Source organism: Melitaea cinxia, chromosome 24 (assembly GCF_905220565.1).
Source record: "Melitaea cinxia chromosome 24, ilMelCinx1.1, whole genome shotgun sequence".
NCBI lineage: Eukaryota > Metazoa > Arthropoda > Insecta > Lepidoptera > Nymphalidae > Melitaea > Melitaea cinxia.
The window spans coordinates 7,573,399-7,589,596 of NC_059417.1; the positions used below are offsets into that span (position 1 = coordinate 7,573,399).

Genomic DNA, 16,198 nt, shown 5'->3' on the forward strand with positions numbered 1-16,198 from the left:
ATCCTCTACCTTACCTTTTTTGGTTGCATCGTAAAATAGCACATACGTAAAAAAATATTATGCGTTTAAAAGAAATGAGAAAATTTATGATTGAAATGAACGATATTATTAAAGGCTTATTCTGTCAAAAAAAAAAATGTTTTAAATATTCGACAGTGGAAGCCTTGAATGCACTAATAAATCTCTGTAACAACAAGTGTACGTTTTAAGCCTTAACTGCCTCCAAACAACCTTCCATTAAGTGCATTGAGGACAAGTCGAGAGTTCCGGCTGAGATACAACGGCAGGTATATAATTATATTACTTTTACTGTGAACTTAACACACGTAATGCCACAATAATGGCGTTGATGAAGCCGTTGTAGGGGTAGCTGGCTATTAGTTCTGTCTCAAATTCTGTGATCACAAGGAAAAAGGGGATAAGTCAATTTATAGTCAATAAATAAAACTTTGAAAAATGAGATATTTGCACTTATGAGAGTTGTCACTAATATATTTAACACAAGCTGTGCCCGTGACTTCGCCCGCGTGGAATTTAACAAAAAAAAGTTATTGTTCAGTTCGCAGTGTTATAAAATAAATAAATGTCTAGAATAAAAGTAGCCTAGTTTACTCCTTATTACTTCAGCTATCTGCCAGTGAAAGTCCCTTCAAAATCGGTCCAGCCGTTTCAGAGATTAGCTGGAACAAATCGATAGATACAAAAATTGTGAAAATTTTTGTATCTATCTCTATCGTTATTTTGGTATATGTACCACGTGCATCCATATACAATGAGTAAAAAACGGTTATTTAATATTACAAACAGACAAATTTTATTTATTTTTATTGACGAATAGATTAAATAAATTACAATTTGCTTATGAATCACATGACTTTTTAACTAATTAATAACCCATTATGAACTAGTTCAAATATATGTACTTATCTCCTTTTTTCTTAACACCACAGAATTGGTAGCGTGATCGTGACCTATCTTCGATTTTGATTTAGTTTGTTTCTATATCCTTAGCACGTAATTTCACTATTCTTTATAACGTTCTATCGCTTCAGTCATTAGACTGAAGCGATAGATCCCACTGCTAGGCATAGCGTCGTCTAATAAGCATTATTTTCTAACGGCCTCCAGTAGGGTTTTCTCCTGTGTCTGGAGTCCGGTAACACACACAATACACGAGCACAAATGACTGACACCACGTGAGATGACATCACGACAAACGTCCATATGGCCAATAGCAATGTTTGTCATGTGCAGGATCGAACCCGCGACCGCTAGGGCAACATAAAGTGCTGTGACCGCTGTGTTAACGCGTCATCTTATTGTCCAATCTTTCTTCTCATTAGATAAGACGACTTTTTTCTACGACTAGGATGACAGACGGTTAAATGTCTATGGACGCTTGCAAACACACACACACACACACTTCAGCCTATCGCAGTCCACTGTTGGACATAGTCCTCCCCAAGTTCGCGCCACACATCCCGGTCTTCCGCAATCCTCATCAAGGATTAGAAATGAGACTATCCGCGAGAGAACGAAAGTAACCGACATAGCCCACAGAATTAGCAAGTTGAAGTGGCAGTGGGCTGGTCATCTGTGACGCAAGACCGATGGCCGTTGGAGTAGACGGGTCCTAGAGTGGAGACCGCGTCTTGGCAAACGCAGTATGGGACGTCCTCCGGCCCGTTGGACCGACGATCTAGGTAAGATTGCCGGTGTAGGCTGGATGAGGATTGCTTGCAAACGTTTGGTATAAACTTCACGATCCTTCCCAGGAGCTATAGCTAAGTGGCTACTTAACTCGTCAAAAAAACAGCACTTCGTGAGTCCATTACTTAGCTGCGATTACGTAGATGTGAGAAGTTTTGCAGATTATTATTGTACAGGAGTAATTTTATTGCAGAAACACCAAAGGAAGAAGTTATCCTTGAAGAAATAACTGCTGTTAAGGCGCTTCGAATGTGGGATAATGTCTTGTGGGATCATGTTTTACAAGACCTGTAGGTACCTAATAGTAAAACAAACTTTTTTATGATAATCGTAGCATCGTGATAGACGTTTTAAATGAGCCTTTACGTACGGCTAAAGTCTAAGCTTAAATTACACTTAAGACAATCGTGTTGAATCAAAATATTTCTTGTCGCTATTGTGTTAACAATTATTTCGGAATACCCACTAACAACTCTTTATTAATTAATCCTGGTTTTGTTCTGTTTAAACTTTTGAAGTATGTTGTATTAAAAATTTATAAGAAAATGACCAAACATGTAGATAGTATGTATTATATTTTATAACAATAATGTAGGACAGTAGTATTGGTAGGTATTTGAACAAGATTTAGTCTTAATGTATCTTACTATTGAAACTATTATATTATTTATATGTTTATGATTAAGCTTCTATCCTTGTTCTGTGCTGTGTGGCTACGGCACCAAAGAATATAGCCACCCCCTCTCTTCCCATGGTTGTCGTGAGAGGCGACTAAGGGATAACAAGATTCCACTACCACTTTGGAACTTAAAAAGCCGACCGATGGCGGGATAACCATCTAACCGCTGGCTTTGAAACACACAGGCCGAAGATGGGCAGCAGCGTCTTAAGGTGCGACAAAGCCAGCCCTGTGGTCACCAACCCGTCTGCCCAGCGTGGTGACTATGAGCAACACACGCGAGTTCGCGCCATTTTTGGCGAGAAATTGTGGAGGTCTATGTCCAGCAGTGGACTGCAATAGGCTGGAATGATGATGATTCTATCCTTGTCCTACCCGGAGAAAGAAGCCGAAGCCCAGCAGTGGGATGTTACAGGCTGAACCGTGATATAGACACCTACAGTTTTATAATTTAAGATAAATAGGAAATTGAAAATGCATGTTTTTAAACGAAAATGAATATTTAGTGGAGTAAATAATAATCAAATTAAAAAAATGAAAGAATAATTGGCGGTACCTTATGTAATATCTGTAACGCATTATAGCGAAAAATTAAATCCTTTACGTCTATTAAAATTATTGAATCAATAGATATTAGGTTACATTAAAATTCAATGGTTTTGTAGGAATTTGTAATAGGTAATTTATATTTGCTAAATATGTAGATTTCTTGCTTGAGGATGTGACTAGGAATATCTCTGCAATGACCACGAAGGCGTTGGACCACCTGTTGGTTTTTACGCTATGGTACCTAGTATATACATACATATACTCTCTAAATTATGGAAAGAGAATGCACAACCCACTCATGTACCTACAATAGTTACAAGCGCGTGAAGTTGGCGCAATGTTACTCGAAGAATGTACTAGTAACAAAATTATGAGGCTTAAAAGTTTTTCAAAAGGAATTCAGTCGCTAGAGATATTTTGATTTTAACTTACAAACGTACTGGCTACGCCTCGTGCTTTTATCCGCGTAAGTTCCGATCCCATGGGAATTTCGGGTTAAAAAGCAGCCAATGTGTCTCGATATCCAAGCTATCTACGTAACGGACTTTTGGAATTATAGTTAAGGTTTAGTTCAATAAAATTTGTGGGCAGTATTGTACGTACTCTAGTAGGAAAAAACTTAGGGGTCACTCAAGCATTACGTAAGCAGAATTTTAGTAATTTTTAACCCCTTCCTATCCGTTGTCAGCGAAAGTCAGCAAAATTATACCCCTATGCTTACGTAAACATTGTTATACATATTTTAATATCTATTCAGATTTCTTATTAATATTAAAATTTTTATTCAAGAAAGTTGTTAACATTCATAAACGTATCATGTATAGGTGTTTTCTAGTAAAAACTTGCAACGAAATCTTTTTGTTTGTAACTGGCTGGTTTTAATTACAAGTAAAGGTGACATTATAAAATGAAATTAAAAATTATAAAAATAGAGCAACGCGTCCTGCCCGTGTTAACATACGGAGCCGAATCGTGGTCACTAACGAAGGAACTGGTCCACAAGTTGAAAGTCGCGCAATGTGCAATGAAACGGGATATGCTTGGGGTTTCTCTCAAAGATAGGATCAGAAGTAAGACTATCCACGAGAGAACGAAAGTAACCGACAAGCCCACAGAATTACCAAGTTAATAGCCGTTGGAGCAGACGTGTCCTAAAGTGGAGACTGCGTCTTGGCAAACGCAGTGTGGGACGTCCTCCGGCCCGTTGGACCGACGATCTACGTAAGATTGCCGGTGTAGGCTGGATGAGGATTGCGGAAAACCGGGATGTATGGCGCGAACTTGGTGAGGCCTATGTCCAGCAGTGGACAATAGCAATAGGCTGAACTGAACTGAACCGAACAACTAAGGAGATATGTTTATTTTTATGAATGTAGTTATGTTACAGTTCGCATTTTTTAAACTCTTTTTGATTAAGAAAACTAAAAAAAATACAACATACTCGTAAAAGCGTGTGAAAGCGCATATATCGTCTAGTTAATGTAATAAAGCGGTAGACCTTGTTATCGGTTTTTGCCTCAATCTGTTAAACGTGGATATAATTAAACAAAGTCAATTTTTTTATATATTATTATAATATAATCTTTATTACGATAACGATGCTTGACGACAGATGGCGTAAGGTTTTTAATATAGACTTTATGTTGATTTTAATTAAATTTATCAATTAACAATGCAATTATAAAGCTTTGGCATTAACATCAGTATCATCTCAGTAGGATAAAATTCTGTGTAGTAAAACCGGAAATACAAATATTACTCAATAATATCAACGTCAAGGGTCTTGTCAAAATAAGGTTTGCATGGTCTATACAAAAGTTTGTAAGCAGGAATTGCCAACTCATAGATAGTTGATAGAATAAAGCAACAAATTCGAGCGGCGTCTAAGCCAACCACTGATTATGCACCAAGCTTTTGCTATGATTATTTGCATTTTAGCGTCAAATTCAGAACCCTGACAGGTAACACTAACAGTGATTAAAGGAACAGGCACGTTTCTAAAATTAAAATTCACCTATAAAAAATGGATACAATGAGAACATGGTATTGATATGACGTTCTCAGGTAAGAACGACCCAAAGTTAACAAATCTATGAAAGTCTTCTATTGTTCTCAGTAGGTAGTTTGTTATAAATAGGAAGTTGAAATAAAAGGAATAATAAATAAAATAAAAAAATGTTTATTGTTTAAATGCGTCATTTTAAGCCTTGTCAGTTTACAACGCATTGCAATTATTTAAAATGTTAACCGTTCCTAAATCATTAAACAAACTGGATTAGATAGGGCTATTGTTAGACTTTTTGTGAACTAAACTTAGTTTTCTACCTGTTAACAATTTAAACCAACCCTGCCCAGCGTGGTGGCTATGGGCAAAACACATGAGTTCACGTTATTTTTGGCGTAAACTTGTGGAGGCCTATGTCCAGCAGTGGACTGTAATAGGCTGTAATGATAACAATTTAAAGATTTGTAAAGTTACAAATTAATAACCGCTCTGGTGTAGTGGTGAGGACAGTCGCCTAAAACACGATGGTTTGCGGGTTTTATTCCCGCTCGGGATGGATATTTGTATTTGTACAAATACTTGTTTCCATCTCCAACCGTGTCTCGGAGAGCACGTTAAGCCGTCGGTCCCGGTTGTTATCATAAATACCTGATAGCGATCATTACTCATTGTAGGGAACATATCCGCCAACCCACAGTGGAGCAGCGTGGTGGATTAACCTCCAATCCTTCTCCTACATGATGTAAGAGGCCTCCGAGTTCCCACCAGTCGGATGTTAGTCTGAATGCAGATTACAAATTAACAATGCTCATACACGTTTGCATATATGTATCTAGATTCATACACTCAAAGTTCACATAACAATTTAATTATAGGGCAATGTAATTTAAACTTTAATATGAGCGTTATTCAGTACATAACGATGTTTATGCAAAACTGTAGGCAAACACAAATGGGTCACCGGGAATATTTATTGTTACAGTAATCCGAGTTGTGGGCGTCCATCTTGGATTTAACGCTCGAGCGAACCAATCAGGTATAAGAACGACGGGGCGGCGCGCGCGCTTAGATTAGTGACAGATTTATCTTTTAATTACTTTTGAGTTCAATTTCGTGTCATATATTTTCTGAGATATTGTATGAATACTGCTAATTGAAAAAAGTTTCTTATATTTTATTATATACCTATACTTTTTGGATAAAACTTGAGCAAAGGAAGAAATCCGTCAACCCGAATTAGAGCAGCGTGGTGGATTAAGCTCTGATCCTTCTCCTACATGGGGAAAGAGGCCTGTGCCCATCAGTGGGATATTACAGGCTGAAGCGTAAAGGAAGAAATATCTTTCCAATTTAATTTTACGTTTACGTTTTTATTTTTTTATTTATGATTATTTATTAAGGAACATTGTAGTGACGAATGCATTTTATTTTAATTTTCCGATTAAATTAAATATTCAGAGCAGAAAAATTGAATTACCAAGGTACCTACCTACTAAGAATAACTTGCTGTAAATTCTGGAATATTTTTTTTATATAAAGCATTAAAACTTACTTTTTACAATAATTAAAGTAATCATTCAATAACAAGTAATAATAAATAAGCAAGTAAGTAGGTAGGTACGTATTACATATTTGTATGTGTGTGTAGGTTAAAACGACACATTTCAAGAAACCAGCGTTGTCATTCTGTTGATGTGTTGTTGGGGTCACAAGGTCTTCGAATTAAAATAATTATACTCGTAATAAATTTACCTAAGTACTTAATTTAAATTAAACCATAATATACTCGTATGTCGAAAAACGTTATCCCTATTTATACAAGTACATTTTAAGCAGTATACTCAAAGTGTGAATTACAAATATGAATTTGAATGACATAACGTTAGTAATCTCAGGTTCATGATTAAAGATTCACCAGTAGGTATTTAGTAATTTTGTTAAAAAAGACAAAAAAGAATGTTGTGATAGGCATTAACAAATCGATATTAAAAAGTTGATATCCACCCACGTTATTGCATGTTAACACTGCCGGCGCTGCTTTCAACAGTTTCAACAAACCGTTAACCGACAATAAAATTACAACGAAATCAAATACCACTTTCCCTCCATAACCTTAACAAGGCCGTGGAACAACGAACGCAATGTATGAACACGCTCACAACAAAATCCACATCTAGATAAAAACCTTCACAAACAAATTAATCTATGACAATGTATTGACGGAATAACGAAGCGTGGTTATTTATTATACATTGCAGCGTAAACGTGCTACGTGCATTTATGGAATTGTGTTCGAAAGGCGTTTTATTGTGTGCAAAGCGTTAAGTCCGTCATGACGCGGCAACTATCTCATCAATGATAATGCGCGGTTTGGCAACGCCGCTTCGCTCACCTGGCGCTTACCTGCGCAGTGTCAACGCGGGGCAAGTCAGCGGCAGTCGATCCTACGATCCGACGGACATGAACGTGTCGACATAAGTTAGTGACCGTTTCATTTTATAAATATTTACAATATTATCCATCAAAACTTATACCTCTCCGCACACATCGAACGAAGTGAAATCAGTGACTGAAACGAGAAGTTCTCAAGCGTATCCAGGACTGGAACGAAAATACAAATCTCGAATCGGCAACAATCGAGCAGCCATTCGACTTTCGGGCACGAATTCGTGTATCGGCCGAATGTGATGTTAATTCCAGATTTTCACTTACGGAAACGGCTTACGTAGACGACTAGCGGTAAAACGCCGAGCGCGCCGCACGCGAGTTAAGTAACCGTCAGGTTTCTAAAGTGCTTTCGGAGTCGTGAATTTTCGTTCGTTCGGGACTCGAAACTATCCCGTTAGCGACATTAGTATGCGAGTGAGCTGTTAACTGGTCTCGGTGGACGGTGTGTTAAGAGTGCAGTGAGAAAGTACATGGCGCGATGATTAGCGGAGGTTGGGTGTGCGCGTTGCATGTCCGGACCGCGGGGCTCGGAGGCGCCGCGCTCGGCTCCGACGAGGAAGAGATCGTGTACCTCGCCTATGTCGTCATTGACGTCCTCACTAACCAGGTAAGACAATAAACTCGATCACACCTCTAATTTGGACAATTACTACATCTCTGTTGTTGAGCGTTGAACTTGTGATTGAAATGTCTGTTCGCGTAATTCGAATGAACAAGGAAGCGTCGAATGATCGTAATTATCTTAATAAGTTTAGTAACAGACTTCTGATGAAATTTTTTATTAACCGTTGTAAAAGCGATATGGCAAACGATTTGCATATTGTGTGAACGTTTATGATACGTATAAAATACGATATAAAACTGGCACGAAATGAATTCGATGTTGTTTTCAAACTTAAAGCGCCAAATTTAAAAATATTAGTTGCGCGAACAAAAATGATTCCAAAAGTAATAAAAGACTTACGTAACGCTATTAAAACAGTAGCAACAACAATAAAAATGATAATAAGTCATGGAGGCATAGTATCGCAGTTTCTTATAAAGCGGAATCGTAGACTGTAAAGATTAAATTAATATTGTTAGTAAATGAGGTAAAATGTAAGCCTACCTACGTTATAGGTATATAACGTCGCATAATGGCGAAATACTTATATAATAATTGTGTTTGCTGGCATACGAAAAAAACCGACTTCAATTACATCGACCAGTAAATACAACGTAGGTAGACGAAAAAATAGTCAAGTAAATACGCGTTACCAAGGATTACTCATAAAGTTGTAATCAGATCTCGATGAAATTTAAGAGTAACCAATTTATAAACATTAGCTTTCGATTAAATTAAAAATAATCAAAATCGGTACACCCAGTAAAAAGTTATGCGGATTTTCGAGGGTTTCCCTTCATTTTGTCTGGGATCACAGCATCAGGTCCTGGTTTCCTTATCATGGTACCACACTTAGGATATTTCCTTTCCAACAAAAAAAGAATTATCAAAATCGGTTCATAAACGAGGAAGTTATCTCCGAATATATATATTGTCGGTCGGACAATACGGTCGAATTGAGTACCTAACATTCTTCTTTTTTGAAGTCAGTTAAAAATGTTAGCTAAAAGTTTTATTTTAGAATTCATTAATAAAATATTTTGATACCGTTAATAGACCGATTAAGCCGAACTAATAATATTCTTTATCCGACTGCGACGAAGTCAAAATGACGCTATTTTATTTCTACGTATGTATGTAATCATAAATATACATATTATTGTCTATTTCTATATTAAATTAAAACTTCTAAACGGATTGATTGAATTCGACAAATTATTCATTGCTAGACGTACCCTAATGGCGTATCAATGTGTCCATTCAAAATAAGTAAAAAAAGTATGTAAATATGATGGCTGAAAAAGTGGTTTTAACTTTTAATTTTTATGTTCATCGAGTCAGATACCAATAGGATAAAAGATGAGTATAAGAAGATTTACCCACAATTTGATACATATTTTTATTTGCTGTGCAGTATAGTGACAGCGTCGTATGTTTATTTAATATTAATAGTCGAGTAGTGTCTTCTATTAAAAAAGTTTAATGTTCTAAATCTTACCTCACCCATCAATTAGCTAATTGACTTTTAATAATGGATTTCAGAGAAGCAAACCGACAAAAATGTATAAAACCTGTTTATAAGTACCTATTGTAATAAAACAAATTGCAATAAACTTAAGTTCTTTACTCATTTGGAGGGCTAATTATCATCAACATATTTGATATCGAATGAACAAGACAATTTGGAAATTACTTTAAACAAAAAAAAAAACCGAAAAGTGCGACAGGAAAAAAAGGAAAACAGTTGATATTATTATTTACTGTATTAATTACAATGGAACACACAATAGCATTCAAATAAACTGAAGAAAAGCCGGAAGCAGAAATAACATCTTATATTAGATACCAGTACAGAAATTATTACATTATTATTCCGATAAAAATATCGTCGTTGAAACTGCGATACGCGTAAGCAGCAGTAGCAAGAACGTCGTAATTACACTGTGACAAATTTTACAGGAGAGAAAAACTTCTTATTTTCTTTATTTGTGAACTTTAACATAAGAATTTACGTATTTTCCCCTTTGATTCATTAACCGTTAAAACCTTTATTAATTAATTTGTGGATTAAAAAACAGTTTCGCGGTAAGAATTTCATATTCAAAAGTTTATCGAAATTGACTATTTCTGCAACTTACGCGGAATTGTTACAAGAATGAAATAAACGATTATATAATAAATTTTATTATTTATAAGCACATTTTTTATAGTTAACATTTTGACAACATAGTGTAGCTGACAGAAATATTTCAAGCAATTAGTTTACAACATTAATCAGTTACCAGAAGACCCTCGTTAAGGAAACAGTGACAATCGTATTTCTCGATCATCATCAGATTGCTCAAACAGATGATTACTAATTAATGAGGCACTAATAAGGTGTTTAGTTTTGAATAGATAAATCTGTCAACTAATTCGAAATTCTCTGTTTGTTGTTGTCTTATTTATAAGATAATCGACGATTTTCTTGATATTGATAGGACAAAGATATGGACGAGACAATGTAAAGCTATTACCTAGTTTGTTTATACACTATATACCTAGTATATATAGTAGCTATTTCTTGTGACTTCTCTCGTTTGTATACTTAGATGTGGATATTTGAGATTTAAACAACTAAGTTATTAAACATATGTATATCTGAAGGAGTTTTCTGCTGGAATTGTACAATTTTTTGGGATAAGACGTAGTCTACGAGCTCGTATGACATTCCTGGCCTTTAAACTACGAAAATGCTAGAAAATATGTCGATTCTTTGCTAAGGTAAAAACAAAGCATATTTATTCCAAGGGAACCGTAAATTTTTGCGATATAATTAGTGGTTTAGTCCCATTCCAGACTCTAATTCAATCGAATCTATCGGTATTCCAAATTTCATCCACCCAACATCACGTTCTAGCCGCTAGAATCTAGCGTAATTGAGGAACATACCTACATCCGTTTTTGCATTTACAACAGTAGCACGATTGTGGTAATAGAATTCATAGCTATTAATTTGTATATTTTTAGGAATTAAATCGAACCATTTTGCCTGAGTCAACAAGCTGCACTTCTCGTTCAGTTTCTGTAAAAATTCTGCGTAATTTATTTTGCGCAATTCATCACTAACCTGCGAGTAATTCAACGGAATTAACGAGTAAAAAATGTAAGAAAAAGTATTCGTTTGTTACATTAATGCAAATAAACAAGAAATAAAGTTTATTAAGCGAAAAATTCACACAGATCTGTGTATAATATTACATAACATCTTCAATAAGAAGTTCGTTTTAAACGTTTAATTCTTTTAAATATTCTATTGTTATGAATTATTCTTCTATTATTCATTATATTATTATTCTAAAAACTAATAACTAGCTGGGATTTAAAGGAAATTTATGATATGAAAGCCTGTTGTTTGTTATTCTGGTATTCCAGATGTCTAAATAACAAGTTTTACGTAATCAAATCCGTTCAGCAGTTTTGGCGTGATTGTGGATTATAAGAAAAATTGTTCCCAACACTATATGGGCAAGTCTCGAAATAAAAATTATTATTGTGTAACAAACATTCGTGTAAACGTTCACATTTATATTCTAATGGCCTGTTTCACCGGTTGTCGATAAAATTTATCCTGCACATAAGTAGCAAATAGACTTTAACTGCAGGAAGTAGAATTTACCATTAGGACTTGATATATGACCAGAAACTATAACTTTTAGATCCACAATTTCGAATAGAAATATGCCATAAATATATGCCGTGAACGATATTTTTCACCATCGAATTCCACTACAGTAACGTAAGTAATTCTGTAAATGGGTTCCCTGCGATACCAAAAAAAAAGTTAAGTAAATAAGTGACTTAAGTGCTTTCAATAAGTAATGAATATTTATATCATAAAATTAATAAATTTCAATGACAAAATGTAAATTAAGTAGGAATCAAAAACAACGATACATGTACAAAACTTTGATTTATTTTAAACTACTTGCCCTGGCAAACTTACACCGTAATCTTTTTGTGATAATAATACCAGTTTTTTTATTTCTTTTATACAAAACTTGTTGTGACAAAACAAAAACAAAAAAGAATTCTCCGATTTGGTGCAGTTGTTGGTAATCTCTATATTTCAACGACCCATTTTTATTTATCTATAGGTACAAATAAATAAAATTGGAGTGTCTGTTTGTAATTTTAAAATAACCGCTTTTCACTAAATGCATATGGATGTATACACGGTACATATACCAAAATGACATTTTTTACAATTTTTGTCTATCTATCTGTCTGTCTGTCTGTCTGTCTGTTTGTTCCGGCTAATCTCTGAAACAGCTGGATGGATTTTGACAGGACTTTCACTGACAGATAGCTGATGTAGTAAGGAATAACTTAGGCTACTTTTATTTTAGAAATTTATTTATTGTATAACTCTGCGAACTGAACAACAACGTTTTTGTTAAATACCACGCGGACGAAGTTGCGGGCACAGCCAGTATAAACATATAATACAATATCAATCAAAACATATCATAAAATAAATACTAAGGCTTTATCCCACAATTACTTAAGGTGAGATACAAGCCATACCTACTTCTAAAAATAACATTAAAACTAATATTACCTACTTCCTCTACGTTTTATTTATTTTATAACTGATTAAATATTAGTTGTGTACTGTACAAATACAAATACAAACATTCTTTATTGTACAACCACAAACAATACATGTAACATAAAAATATTTTTGATATGATATTAAATAAATATTTATTAAAAAATGTGAGAAAAAAAATTAACAAATAAAGAAATGTACAAAAGGCGGTCTTATCGCTAAAGAGCGATCTCTTGCAGACAACCTTTAGAAAAAGGACATGAATAAAAATAAAGCGACATTAAGGTGTACTTTAAAATAATATATTATATAACTTATACATACTGTATCTGAGATAAATCACGTTTGTACAATAGAACTGTTTGTTTTGAATTAAAATAACGTAAAACTTATCTTCAAATGTAATTTAATTTTGGTGATAATAATATCTGAATGGTAAATAATCAATCTTTATTAGATAATGGAAAATGATGATAATTGATTTCAAATTAGAATTACAATACATAAGTATAATATAAGCGCGTAACTTAAAGAAGATAAACAACCTTTTAAATATACCTCGTGCTTTCGTCAAATCACTAACATGGCGTAATGTTATACAGCTCTCAAAAAAGTTTAAAATATATATTGTATTTATTGTATTTTATTTTGTAGGTACGTGTACTATAACATTAGTAGTCCAAAATCTGCTTCAAAGTATTACAATAATCACTTTGATTATTTGAGACTCGATGTCGTGAAATTTAATGATATAATTAGTTAATTCATATATTCATTTGAATTAATGACTTTTCCTGGTCCCGAAAAAGTTTAAATATAAATAATATTTAAAGTAACCTACAATGTAAAATGAACACTGGTTACATTTAAATTCTATGATATAAATAATAATTAATTTTTATGTTTTATTAAGTATGTCGGTAATGATTTTATGTTACCATTTAAACTTTTATGCAGTTGTAAGAAACGAGGTCATAATTTTTTTATTTGATTACATTTAAAATAAAAATAAACGAAGTATATTTAAGTAAATTACGAAGTAATTAACAAAAAAATTATCTATTTTTACATTATTATTATTGCTATTTAATTACACTATCCATTTTAGTCCATTGGGAAAATTTCTTATGATGATATCATTAAATCATTTGTGTGACACTACACAACTCACGCACACAAAAAAAGACTACATTCGAGCAGATACCAGAACATTCGAATTTCGTACGAGTCGTGTTATTATAAACTAGAATAGTTTTTAATTATAATAAACATAAGTAGAGTATTTTACCAATTGTTGATATTTATCTGACATTCAATGGTATTCCACAGATAAAACTTCCTGATATGTTTTTCAACATTAAACTTTATCTTCTCAGTCAGTCATTTCTATTCAGACTGTGAATCCAGAAGTGATAGTTTATGAGTTAAGATAAAAGAGTTAGAGTTATTAATAAAGGATTAAGATAATTTATCTTATTTTTTTTAATAATACAGAGTGAATATAACCAGATAATAAACTGTGAAAAAGAACAATGATTTCTTTTTGACATCATTAGTCGATTCCTTCAGAAGGATGAATATTGATAAGTACAAATTAGTATGATAATTATTGATAAAATAATATTCAATTATAAATATCGTTGTCCATTTAATCTTATTTTATTATACTGTCATTTGAGCAACTTTTGAATTTCGGTGCCTATTTTCAGCAACGGTTCGTTTTACATACTAACCGTTATATTGGAACTCAACATGTTCTAAATTTAACTTTTCGAAAGAAAAGTAACTGTTTTCTGAATATAGAAACCGGGTATGAATGGATATATTAGTACAAATATAGTCATAGGAGATAATTAGTCTGGAATAGCACAAAGCTACTTTTAACCTACTTCAAAAAGGAGATTCTCAATTCGAATGTACTTTGTTTTACATCAAAACTATACTGGGTGTGCAGATTATGATGATTCTTTATTTAATCGAAATCGGTACTTGTCATGTGGTTCTATTTAAATATATTGAGATCTGACAAGTATTTTATTACTTATTCGTAACAATGCGTATTTAATTGAGTGTTTTATCGTCTACCACATGCTACCCACCTAGTTGGCTAATAAAATTTGGTTTACAGAAGAAAAATTACGTACTTCGCAAATCATCCTTTCATTACACTGCTTTAGTTTGACGCGTCATGATAGTTCCCATATAAGCGGGAAACAAAAAAAAATGTTCGACAAAAATGTCGTTCACAGCTTCGATTTAATTGGTCACGACCTAGTCAAAAGTTTCCGCCCAATCAATGATCGTTAAATAAGTTCAACAATTGCTGTCTTTTATCAGCAGAATGTACAGTCTGAGTCAGTAATATATATACCAAAAATATATTTAAGATAAAAATGAAAACTGTGAATTTTCATGAATACTACTTTTATACGTAAAACCGTGCCGTGTACAAGAATGATTAAGAAAAACTGGTAGATTTTGATACAGCAGAAAATATCCTTGCTCAAAATCTGAAGTAGTCCGACTGGCATCCGCATTACAGAAGATCACAGCTAAATAATTCTGCTCTTTAAACGAGAAATTTATAACAAGTTTTATAAGTATAGTTTTTAAGTTTTAATAATAATTAATAATTAATTCTTAAAACCGCAGTATAAAAAAATAAGACTGACTTTCACATGTATTCATTTCATCATGACATTTGGTCTTGCTTTTGCTTTTCTGCCAGTCGGAAAGTGACGTTATACAGCCTATAACAGGGATGTCCAAGATACGGCCCACGATCGATGTCACAGAAAGAAGAATCATGTCCTCACTCGATTTATCTACGGAAGTTTTAAAATGGGCACACTATACGCACACTAAATTTTTTTAAATTTGAATTTGGCCCGCCTAGACATTCTAAATTTAATATATGGCCGGCTCTCTGCAAAATTCAATTTGACACCCCTGATCTACAACTTTACTTGACTGTGAAGTGTTTATTTATAAATCGATCTCCGGGTTCTCGCGACGCTCAATCGAATAATAATAAAACAACAACTATTTCATAAACTTATTGAAAATAGATAAGTGTTTATATAATTGTGTTTGCTCGCAAACGAAAAAAAAACCGACTTCAATTACATCGACAAGTAATACAACGTAGGAATGTAGGTAGCAACCTAAGTAGACGAAAAAAAAAAATTTTTGAATATCATATCAAAAATTGACCGCTCCAGCTCCAGCAGCTCCAGCAGCAAATTTCGCTCTAGCGGGTACATCGTTCCATAGCTTAATTGGCTAGAGCGCCGACACGGTATGTCGGAGACGCGGGTTCGAATCCCGCTGGAGCGGTCAATTTTTGATATGATATTCAAAAATGTTTAGAATTCCTAATTGTGGGTAACACAAAAATAAAATCGTACATATTAAAAAAAAAATTACAAACGCACTACTCTTTTCTCTGTAATTTCATCATCGGATCCTGGTTAACTTATCATGGTATCATACTTGGGACATCTCCTTTCCAACAAAAAAAGAATTATCGAAATCGGTTCATAAATGACGAAGTTATTCCCGGACATACATAAAAAAATAAAAAATAAAAATATACGGTCGAATTGAGTAACC

The 16,198-nt window shown here is 33.7% G+C and overlaps 1 protein-coding gene across 1 annotated transcript in view; it reads left to right on the top strand.

Annotated features, from left to right (window-relative positions):
- Positions 1 to 7,729: 7,729 nt before the first annotated feature.
- LOC123665717 (RNA-binding protein fusilli) overlaps positions 7,730 to 16,198 on the top strand; it is a 126,730-nt gene continuing 118,261 nt past the window's right edge. The window contains exon 1 of the mRNA XM_045599978.1: positions 7,730 to 7,998. Coding sequence (XP_045455934.1) covers positions 7,870 to 7,998 — 129 coding nt within the window. The 5' untranslated portion in view covers positions 7,730 to 7,869. The remainder of the gene's footprint in view (positions 7,999 to 16,198) is intronic.